The 11,043-nt window shown below is 60.3% G+C and overlaps 1 protein-coding gene across 1 annotated transcript in view; it reads left to right on the top strand.

Annotated features, from left to right (window-relative positions):
- Positions 1-2,451: 2,451 nt before the first annotated feature.
- MAP2K7 (mitogen-activated protein kinase kinase 7) overlaps positions 2,452-11,043 on the top strand; it is a 49,456-nt gene continuing 40,864 nt past the window's right edge. Inside the window, exon 1 of the mRNA XM_068999428.1 lies at positions 2,452-2,602. Within this exon, the coding sequence (XP_068855529.1) occupies positions 2,452-2,602 (151 nt within the window). The remainder of the gene's footprint in view (positions 2,603-11,043) is intronic.

Raw genomic sequence — 11,043 nt, 5'->3', positions numbered from 1 at the left:
CAGAAGCCCTAAAAAAGCCGTAATTCCCCCCAAACGCCGCTAAACCCCCAAAAATGTTTATTTAGGAATCGGCCCCCCCCACCGTGCCCCCCTACGGCGGCCGGTGAGGTCCAGAAGACCCCGCCCCGCGGGCCCCGCGCATGCGCAGACGCTGTTCTAGAGGAAGATGGCGGCGTCCTGTGTCCTGGTTCTCTTCCCCCCCCCCCCCCAAACTACGGCGGCTGAGGAGGCCAATAAACCTCTGTACGTTACCCCCCCTTGTCTGCCCCGTGTCCCTCGTTCTTACGGCGGCCGGAGAGGCCCAAAAGCCCCTGTGTTCCCCCCATCCCCCTCCCCCGAATCAGCTCCGCCTCCGCTTCCCTACGGCGGCCGGACAGGCCCAAAGCCCCTCCGCTGCGCGCATGCGCAATGCTCGTTCCCCGTGAAGATGGCGGCGCCCGCCTGTTCTCCTTTCGTACGGCGGCCAGCGAGGCCAAAAGGCCGGCGTGCCCTTTCCGCACACACTTTGGCGTTCCTAAAGCGGCCAAAGGGACCCCAACCCCCCCCCCTCGGCCTCCCTTCAGCTCCCCCCATCTACAGCGGCCGGTGAGGCTCAGAACACCCGCCCGTTACTCCGCGCATGCGCAGTGGCTGCCACAGGGGGAAGATGGCGGCGCCCTGAACCCCAAGAGCGCTCTGCGCTTGCGCAGTGTCCGCTGTAAAGTAAAGATGGCGGCGCCCTGAACACCAGCAGCGTTCCGCGCCTGCGCAGTGCCGCTGCGGGGAAAAGATGGCAGCGCCCGGAACCCTAAGAGCGCTCTGCGCCTGCGCCCCAGTACGGGGGGGGGGGGGGAAGATGGCGGTGCCCAGGACCCCCAAGAGAGCTCTGCGCCTGCGCCCCAGTACGGGGGGGGAGGGAAGATGGCGGTGCCCAGGACCCCCAAGAGCGCTCTGCGCCCGCGCAGTGGCCGCTGTAGGAAAAGATGGCGGCGCCCAGAACACTCAAGAGCGCTTTGCGCTTGCGCAGTGCCGCTGCAGGGAAAAGATGGCGGCGCCCTGAAGCCCCCCCAAGAGCGCTCTGCACTTGCGCAGTGCCGCTGCAGGGAAAAGATGGCGGCGCCCCAGACCCCCAGGAACACTCTGCGCCTGCACAGAGTTCGCTGCAGGGAAAAGATGGCGGCGCCCTGAACCCCCAAGAGCGCTTTGCGCTTGCGCAGTGCCGCTGCAGGAAAATATGGCGGCGCCCAGAACACTCGCGCAGTGCCGCTGCGGGGAAAAGATGGCGGCGCCCAGAACACTCAAGAACGCTCTGCGCTTCCGCAGTGCCCGCTGCAGGAAAAAGATGGCGGCGCCCTGAACCCCCAAGAGCGCTCTGCGCTTGCGCAGTGCTGCTGCAGGGAAAAGATGGCGGCGCCCCAGACCCCCAGGAACACTCTGCGCCTGCACAGAGTTCGCTGCAGGGAAAAGATGGCGGCGCCCTGAACCCCCAAGAGCGCTTTGCGCTTGCGCAGTGCCGCTGCAGGAAAATATGGCGGCGCCCAGAACACTCAAGAGCGCTCTGCGCCTGCGCAGTGCGCGCTGTAAAGTAAAGATGGCGGCGCCCTGAACACCCCCCGGAACGCTCCGCGCCTGCGCAGTGCCCGCTGCAGGGAAAAGATGGCGGCGCCCTGAACCCCCAAGAGCGCTCTGCGCCTTCGCAGTGCCGCTGCGGGGAAAAGATGGCGGCGCCCTGAACCCTCAAGAGCGCTCTGCGCTTCCGCAGTGCCCGCTGCAGGAAAAAGATGGCGGCGCCCTGAACCCCCAAGAGCGCTCTGCGCTTGCGCAGTGCCGCTGCAGGGAAAAGATGGCGGCGCCCCAGACCCCCAGGAACGCTCCGCGCCTGCGCAGTGACGCTGTACGGTAAAGATGGCGGCGCCCCAGACCCCCAGGAACACTCTGCGCCTGCACAGAGTTCGCTGTAGGGAAAAGATGGCGGCGCCCAGGAACCCCAAGAGCGCTTTGCGCTTGCGCAGTGCCACTGCAGGAAAAGATGGCGGCGCCCGGAACCCCAAGAGCACTCTGCGCCTGCGCACCAGTATGGGGGGAGAAGATGGCGGTGCCCAGGACCCCCCCAAGAGCGCTCTGCGCTTGCGCAGTGCCGCTGCAGGGAAAAGATGGCGGCGCCCTGAACCCCCCCAGGAACGCTCCGCGCCTGCGCAGTGCCGCTATACGGTGAAGATGGCGGCGCCCAGACCCGCCACACCGCTCCGCGCCTGCGCAGTGCCGCCGTTCGGTTAAAGATGGCGGCGCCCAGCCCCTCCACGCCGCTCCGCGCCTGCGCAGTGCCGCCGTACGGTTAAAGATGGCGGCGCCCAGCCCCTCCACCCCGCTCCGCGCCTGCGCAGTGCCCGCTGCAGCGCAAAGATGGCGGCGCCCTCCCTCCGTACGGCGGCCGGCGGGGGCCGCAAGCCCCGCCCCGCGCGGGCGCGGCGCATGCGCGGCGCGGGGGGGGGGGGGAAGATGGCGGCGTCCTCGCTGGAGCAGAAGCTGTCGCGGCTGGAGGCGAAGCTGAAGCAGGAGAACCGCGAGGCGCGGCGGAGAATCGACCTCAACCTCGACATCGGCCCCGCCCGCGCCCGCCCCAGTACGGGGGGACCGGGGAGGGACCGGGGGGGGACCGGGGGGGAGCGGGGGGGAGCGGGGGGGGAGCGGCCCCGGGGGTGGGGGGGGGGAGGCCGCGGGGAGGGGGGGGGGGGGAGGGGAGGGCGCTGTGAGGGGCTGAGGGGGGGGTGGGGGGGGGCGGGGGGCGGCCTAGGCAGGATTGGGGAGGTTTGGGGAGATTTGGGGCGGTTTGGGGAGGTTTAGGGAGATTTGGGGCAGTTTAGGGAGGTTTGGGGAGATTTGGGGAGATTTGGGGCAGTTTAGGGCCATTTTGGGGCGGTTTAGGGAGAATTGGGGAGGTTTGGGGAGATTTGGGGAGGTTTGGAAAGATTTGGGGCGGTTTAGGGAGGTTTGGGGCGATTTGGGGAGATTTTGGGGGGGTTGGGGAGGTTTAGGGCAATTTGGGGCGGTTTGGGGCGATTTGGGGAGATTTGGGGCGATTTTGGGGCAGTTTAGGGAGATTTGGGGCAGGTTGGGAAGATTTGGGGCAGTTTAGGGAGATTTGGGGCAGTTTAGGGAGGTTTGGGGCAGGTTTGGGGAGATTTGGGGAGGTTTGGGGCGATTTGGGGCAGTTTAGGGCGATTTGGGGAGATTTGGGGCGGTTTGGGGCCATTTTGGGGCAGTTTAGGGAGATTTGGGAAGATTTAGGGCGGTTTGGGGAGGTTTGGGGAGATTTGGGGAGGTTTGGGGAGATTTGGGGCGATTTTGGGGCAGGTTGGGAAGGTTTGGGGCGATTTGGGGCGATTTGGGGAGATTTGGGGCAGTTTAGGGAGATTTGGGGCGATTTGGGGCGGTTTTTGGAGATTTTGGGGGGGTTGGGGCGGTTTGGGGCAGGTTTGGGGAGATTTGGGGCGGTTTGGGGCGATTTGGGGCAGTTTAGGAAGATTTGGGGCGGTTTAGGGCCATTTTGGGGCAGTTTTGGGAGATTGGGGGCGATTTGGGGAGATTTGAGGCAGTTTAGGGCAATTTAGGGCGGTTTGGGGAGATTTGGGGCGATTTTGGGGCAGTTTAGGGAGGTTTGGGGAGATTTGGGGCAGTTTAGGGCCATTTTGGGGCAGTTTAGGGAGATGTGGGGCGGTTTGGGGCAGGTTTGGGGAGATTTGGGGCGGTTTGGGGCGGCTCTGGGATGTTTGGGGAGCTTCGGGGATGTTTGGGGCAGTTTCGGGCCATTTTGGGGCCGTTCAGGGATTTTTGGGGCCATTCTGGGATGTTGGGGGAGGTTCAGGGGTTTTGGGGTAGTTTAGGGACATTTGGGGCGATTTGAGGGTTGTTGGGGTTTTTTGGGGCAGTTTGGGGCCATTTTGGGGCCGTTCTGGGTTATCTGGGGCAGTTCAGGGATTTTTTGGGGAGTCTTGGGTCGTTTGGGGGTTTTTGGGGCAGTTTGGGGCCATTTTGGGGCGGTTCTGGGGTGTTCGGGGGTGTTTGGGGCAGTTTAGGGATTTTTGGGGCAGTTCTGGGCTGTTTGGGACTTTTGGGGTTGTTCAGGGATTTTTGGGGCAGTTCTGGGGTGTTCGGGGTTTTTTGGGGCAGTTTAGGGACATTTGGGGCGATTCTGGGTTGTTGGGGGTTTTTTGGGGCAGTTTAGGGATTTTTGGGGCAGTTTGGGGCCATTTTGGGGCCGTTCTGGGCTGTTTGGGGAAGTTTAGGGATTTTTCGGGGAGTCCTGGGGTTTTGGGGTAGTTTAGGGATTTTTGGGGCAGTTCTGGGCTGTTTGGGACTTTTGGGGTTGTTCAGGGATTTTTGGGGCCGTTCTGGGTTGTTCGAGGAGGTTCGGGGGTGTTTGGGGCCATTTTGGGGCAGTTTAGGAAGATTTGGGGCGGTTCTGGGGTGTTCGGGGGTTCCTGGATTTTTGGGGCAGTTTAGGGATGTTTGGGGCAGTTTGGGGATTTTTGGGGCAGTTCTGGGGTGTTGGGGCTTTTTGGGGCGGTTTGGGGCCATTTTGGGGCAGCTCTGGGTTGTTCTGGGATGGTTTTGGGGTGTTTGGGGCAGTTTAGGGACATTTGGGGCAATTCTGGGTTGTTGGGGTTTTTTTGGGGCAGTTTAGGAATGTTTGGGGCAGTTCAGGAATTTTTGGGGCGGTTCTGGGGTCTTGGGGAGTTTTGGGGCAGTTTAGGGAGATTTGGGGCGGTTCTGGGTTGTTTGGGGTTTTTTGGGGCGGTTTGGGGCCATTTTGGGGCCATTCTGGATGTTGGGGGAGGTTCAGGGGTTTTGGGGCAGTTTAGGGAGATTTGGGGCAATTCTGGGTTGTTTGGGGTTTTTTTGGGGCAGTTTGGGGATTTTTGGGGCAGTTCTGGGTTGTTTGGGGCAGGTTTGGGGTTTTTTGGGGCAGTTTAGGGCCATTTTGGGGCCGTTTTGGGTGGTTCGGGGTTTTTTGGGGCAGTTTAGGGATTTTTGGGGCAGTTTGGGGCCATTTTGGGGCCGTTCTGGGTTTTTTGGGGCAGTTTTGGGGATTTTTCGGGGACTCCTGGGTCGTTTGGGGTGTTTGGGGTATTTTAGGGACATTTGGGGCCGTTCTGGGTTCTTCGGAGGTTTTTGGGGCAGTTCAGGGATTTTTGGAGCGGTTCTGGGTCATTTGGGGTTTTTTGGGGCAGTTTGGGGCCATTTTGGGGCCGTTCTGGGCTGTTTGGGGGTGTTTGGGTTGTTCAGGGATTTTGGGGGCAGTTCTGGGGTGTTCGGGGTTTTTTGGGGCAGTTTAGGGACATTTGGGGCAATTCTGGGTTGTTTGGGGCAGGTTTGGGGTTTTTTGGGGCAGTTTAGGGACATTTTGGGGCCGTTTTGGGTGGTTTGGGGATGTTTGGGGCAGCTTAGGGATTTTTGGGGCAGTTTGGGGACATTTGGGGCGGTTCTGGATTGTTGGGTGGTTTTTGGGGCAGTTTAGGGCCATTTTGGGGCAGTTTTGGGTTGTTTGGGGGGTTCAGGGGTGTTTGGGGCACGTTTGGGGCCGTTCTGGGACATTTTGGGGCGGTTCGAGGGGTTCGGGGATGTTTGGGGCAGTTTAGGGATTTTTGGGGCAGTTTGGGGCCATTTTGGGGCCGTTCTGGGCTGTTTGGGGATGTTTGGGGCAGTTCAGGAATTTTTGGGGCGGTTCTGGGGTCTTGGGGGGTTTTGGGGCAGTTTGGGGCCATTTTGGGGCAGCTCTGGGTTGTCTGGGGTAGTTTTGGGGTGTTTGGGGCAGTTTAGGGATTTTTGGGGCAGTTTGGGGCCATTTTGGGGCCATTCTGGGATGTTGGGGGAGGTTCAGGGGTTTTGGGGCAGTTTAGGGATATTTGGGGCGATTCTGGGTTGTTGGGGTTTTTTTGGGGCAGTTTAGGGATTTTTGGGGCGGTTTGGGGCCATTTTGGGGCGATTCTGGGTTCTTGGGGGTTTTTTTGGGGCAGTTTAGGGATTTTTGGGGCAGTTTGGGGACATTTGGGGCGGTTCTGGATTGTTTGGGGTAGTTTTGGGGTGTTTGGGGCAGTTTAGGGATTTTTGGGGCAGTTCTGGGGTTTGGGGGGGGTTCAGGGGTTTTGGGGCAGTTTCGGGACATTTGGGGTGATTCTGGGTCATTTGGGGTTTTTTGGGGCAGTTTAGGGCCATTTTGGGGCCGTTTTGGGTGGTTCGGGGTTTTTTGGGGCAGTTTAGGGATTTTTGGGGCAGTTTAGGGACATTTTGGGGCGGTTCTGGGTTGTTTGGGGTTTTTTTGGGGCAGTTTAGGGATTTTGGGGGGGTTCTGGAGTGTTTGGGGTATTTTAGGGCCATTTTTGGGGCAGTTCTGGGTTGTTTGGGGGGTTCAGGGATGTTTGGGGCAGGTTTGGGGTTTTTTGGGGCAGTTTGGGGCCATTTTGGGGCCGTTCTGGGCTGTTTGGGGGGTTTGGGGCAGTTCTGGGACATTTTGGGGCGGTTCGAGGGGTTCGGGGATGTTTGGGGCAGGTTTGGGGTTTTTTGGGGCAGTTTGGGGCCATTTTGGGGCCGTTCTGGGTTGTTTGGGGCAGTTTTGGGGATTTTTCGGGGACTCCTGGGTCGTTTGGGGTGTTTGGGGTATTTTAGGGACATTTCGGGCCGTTCTGGGTTCTTCTGAGGTTTTTGGGGCAGTTCTGGGATTTTTGGGGCAGTTCTGGGTCGTTTGGGGTTTTTTGGGGCAGTTTGGGGCCATTTTGGGGCCGTTCTGGGCTGTTTGGGGCTTTTTGGGTTGTTCAGGGATTTTTGGGGCAGTTCTGGGGTGTTCGGGTTTTTTTGGGGCAGTTTAGGGACATTTGGGGCGATTCTGGGTTCTTGGGGTTTTTTTGGGGCAGTTTAGGGATTTTTGGGGCAGTTTGGGGCCATTTTGGGGCCGTTCTGGGTTGTTTGGGGATGTTTGGGGCAGTTCAGGAATTTTTGGGGCGGTTCTGGGGTCTTGGGGGGTTTTGGGGCAGTTTGGGGCCATTTTGGGGCAGCTCTGGGTGGTCTGGGGTAGTTTTGGGGTGTTTGGGGCAGTTTGGGGATTTTTGGGGCAGTTCAGGGGTGTTGGGGCTTTTTGGGGCGGTTTGGGGCCATTTTGGGGCAGCTCTGGGACATTTTGGGGCAGTTCGAGGATGTTTGGGGCAGTTTAGGGCCATTTTGGGGCCATTCTGGGTTCTTGGGGGTTTTTTTGGGGCAGTTTAGGGATTTTTGGGGCAGTTTGGGGCCATTTTGGGGCCGTTCTGGGCTGTTTGGGGATGTTTGGGGCAGTTCAGGAATTTTTGGGGCGGTTCTGGGGTCTTGGGGAGTTTTGGGGCAGTTTGGGGCCATTTTGGAGCAGCTCTGGGTGGTCTGGGGTAGTTTTGGGGTGTTTGGGGCAGTTTGGGGATTTTTGGGGCAGTTCTGGGCTGTTTGGGGTTTTTTGGGGCGGTTTGGGGCCATTTTGGGGCCATTCTGGGATGTTGGGGGAGGTTCAGGGGTTTTGGGGCAGTTTAGGGAGATTTGGGGCAATTCTGGGTTGTTTGGGGTTTTTTTGGGGCAGTTTGGGGATTTTTGGGGCAGTTCTGGGTTGTTTGGGGCAGGTTTGGGGTTTTTTGGGGCAGTTTAGGGCCATTTTGGGGCCGTTTTGGGTGGTTCGGGGTTTTTTGGGGCAGTTTAGGGATTTTTGGGGCAGTTTGGGGCCATTTTGGGGCCGTTCTGGGCTGTTTGGGGGTGTTTGGGTTGTTCAGGGATTTTTGGGGCAGTTCTGGGGTGTTCGGGGTTTTTTGGGGCAGTTTAGGGACATTTGGGGCAATTCTGGGTTGTTTGGGGCAGGTTTGGGGTTTTTTGGGGCAGTTTAGGGACATTTTGGGGCCGTTTTGGGTGGTTTGGGGATGTTTGGGGCAGCTTAGGGATTTTTGGGGCAGTTTGGGGACATTTGGGGCGGTTCTGGATTGTTGGGTGGTTTTTGGGGCAGTTTAGGGCCATTTTGGGGCAGTTTTGGGTTGTTTGGGGGGTTCAGGGGTGTTTGGGGCACGTTTGGGGCCGTTCTGGGACATTTTGGGGCGGTTCGAGGGGTTCGGGGATGTTTGGGGCAGTTTGGGGCCATTTTGGGGCCGTTCTGGGCTGTTTGGGGATGTTTGGGGCAGTTCAGGAATTTTTGGGGCGGTTCTGGGGTCTTGGGGGGTTTTGGGGCAGTTTGGGGCCATTTTGGGGCAGCTCTGGGTTGTCTGGGGTAGTTTTGGGGTGTTTGGGGCAGTTTAGGGATTTTTGGGGCAGTTTGGGGCCATTTTGGGGCCATTCTGGGATGTTGGGGGAGGTTCAGGGGTTTTGGGGCAGTTTAGGGATATTTGGGGCGATTCTGGGTTGTTGGGGTTTTTTTGGGGCCATTTTGGGGCAGCTCTGGGTTGTTCTGGGATGGTTTTGGGGTGTTTGGGGCAGTTTAGGGACATTTGGGGCAGTTCTGGGTTTTTGGGGCATTTTGGGGCATTTTGGGGCCGTTCTGGGCCTTTCCATGGGGTCGGGGCCATTTTGGGGGCTGGGAAGGGATTAGGGGGGGTCTCTGGTAATTTGGGGGGGCTGGGGGGGCTGTACTGGGAGCGCTGGGGCTGTACTGGGAGCACTGGGAGTGTACTGGGAGCACTGGGGCTGTACTGGGAGCACTGGGGCTGTACTGGGAGCACTGGGAGTGTACTGGGAGCACTGGGAGTGTACTGGGAGCGCTGGGACTGTACTGGGAGCACTGGGGCTGTACTGGGAGCGCTGGGACTGTACTGGGAGCACTGGGGCTGTACTGGGAGCACTGGGACTGTACTGGGAGCGCTGGGGCTGTACTGGGAGCGCTGGGGCTGTACTGGGAGCACTGGGACTGTACTGGGAGCGCTGGGGCTGTACTGGGAGCACTGGGAGTGTACTGGGAGCGCTGGGGCTGTACTGGGAGCGCTGGGGCTGTACTGGGAGCGCTGGGACTGTACTGGGAACACTGGGGCTGTACTGGGAGCACTGGGGCTGTACTGGGAGCACTGGGGTGTACTGGGAGCGCTGGGGCTGTACTGGGAGCGCTGGGAGTGTACTGGGAACGCTGGGGCTGTTCTGGGAGCGCTGGGGCTGTACTGGGAGCGCTGGGGCTGTACTGGGAACACTGGGGCTGTACTGGGAGCGCTGGGGCTGTACTGGGAGCGCTGGGAATGTACTGGGAGCGCTGGGGCTGTACTGGGAACACTGGGGCTGTACTGGGAACACTGGGGCTGTACTGGGAACGCTGGGGCTGTACTGGGAACGCTGGGGCTGTACTGGGAACGCTGGGGCTGTACTGGGAGCGCTGGGACTGTACTGGGAGCGCTGGGGCTGTACTGGGAACACTGGGGCTGTACTGGGAGCGCTGGGGCTGTACTGGGAGCGCTGGGAATGTACTGGGAGCGCTGGGGCTGTACTGGGAACACTGGGGCTGTACTGGGAGCGCTGGGGCTGTACTGGGAGCGCTGGGAATGTACTGGGAGCGCTGGGGCTGTACTGGGAGCACTGGGACTGTACTGGGAGCGCTGGGAGTGTACTGGGAGCGCTGGGACTGTACTGGGAGCACTGGGGCTGTACTGGGAGCACTGGGGCTGTACTGGGAACACTGGGAGTGTACTGGGAGCGCTGGGAGTGTACTGGGAGCACTGGGGCTGTACTGGGAGCACTGGGGCTGTACTGGGAGCGCTGGGAATGTACTGGGAGCGCTGGGGCTGTACTGGGAGCGCTGGGGCTGTACTGGGAACACTGGGGCTGTACTGGGAGCGCTGGGGCTGTACTGGGAGCACTGGGGCTGTACTGGGAGCGCTGGGGCTGTACTGGGAGCGCTGGGGCTGTACTGGGAGCACTGGGGCTGCCCCAAACCCAGCGCAGGAATTTGGGGGGGGGAGGGGGGGGGGTCCCCCGTGGGGTTTTTGGGGGGGCTCTGGGGTGGGGGAGGGGGTCGGGAATGGGATTTTTGGGGGGGGGGGGAGGGGGGGGGGGAGGGGGAGCTGCCCCCCCCCTTTCCCCTCCCCCCCCTTTCCCCTCCCCCCCCCTTTCCAAATTGAAGCCCCTCCCCCACCCCCCATTTCCATCCCCCTCCCCCCAAATCCCTTCCTGCCCCTCCCCCCCATTGGATTCCTGCCCCTCCCCCCCCCCCAAATTCGTTTCCTCCCTCCCAGTTCCCTTCCCGCCCCTCCCCCACCCCCAATTTCAGCCCCGTCCCCCAAATTTCGGGTCCCCTCCCCCCCCCCCCCCAGTTTAATTAATGCCCCTCCCAGTTTGAGTCCATCCCCTCCCAGTTTGAGGTTCTGCCCCTCCCAGTTTGAGTTCTTCCCTCCCAGTTTGAGTTCTGCCCCTCCCAGTTTGAGTCCATCCCCTCCCAGTTTGAGTCCATCCCTCCCAGTTTGAGTTCTGCCCCTCCCAGTTTGAGTCCATCCCCTCCCAGTTTGAGTTCTGCCCCTCCCAGTTTGAGTCCATCCCCTCCCAGTTTGAGTCCATCCCCTCCCAGTTTGAGTCCATCCCCTCCCAGTTTGAGTTCTGCCCCTCCCAGTTTTGACTCCATCCCTCCCAGTTTGAGTTCTGCCCCTCCCAGTTTGAGTCCATCCCTCCCAGTTTGGGTTCTGCCCCTCCCAGTTTGAGTTCTGCCCCTCCCAGTTTGAGTTCCGCCCTCCCAGTTTGGGTTCTGCCCCTCCCAGTTTGGGTTCTGCCCCTCCCAGTTTGAGTCCATCCCCTCCCAGTTTGAGTCCATCCCCTCCCAGTTTGAGTCCATCCCCTCCCAGTTTGAGTCCATCCCCTCCCAGTTTGAGTTCTGCCCCTCCCAGTTTGAGTCCATCCCTCCCAGTTTGAGTCCATCCCCTCCCAGTTTGGGTTCTGCCCCTCCCAGTTTGAGTTCTGCCCCTCCCAGTTTGAGTCCATCCCTCCCAGTTTGAGTCCATCCCCTCCCAGTTTGAGTTGTGCCCCTCCCAGTTTGAGTTCTGCCCCTCCCAGTTTGTGTCCATCCCCTCCCAGTTTGAGTCCATCCCCTCCCAGTTT

This window comes from Aphelocoma coerulescens, unplaced genomic scaffold (genome assembly GCF_041296385.1).
Source record: "Aphelocoma coerulescens isolate FSJ_1873_10779 unplaced genomic scaffold, UR_Acoe_1.0 HiC_scaffold_385, whole genome shotgun sequence".
Lineage (NCBI taxonomy): Eukaryota > Metazoa > Chordata > Aves > Passeriformes > Corvidae > Aphelocoma > Aphelocoma coerulescens.
Note: the sequence above shows the minus strand (reverse complement) of the source record. Positions and strands in the feature narration are given on the sequence as shown.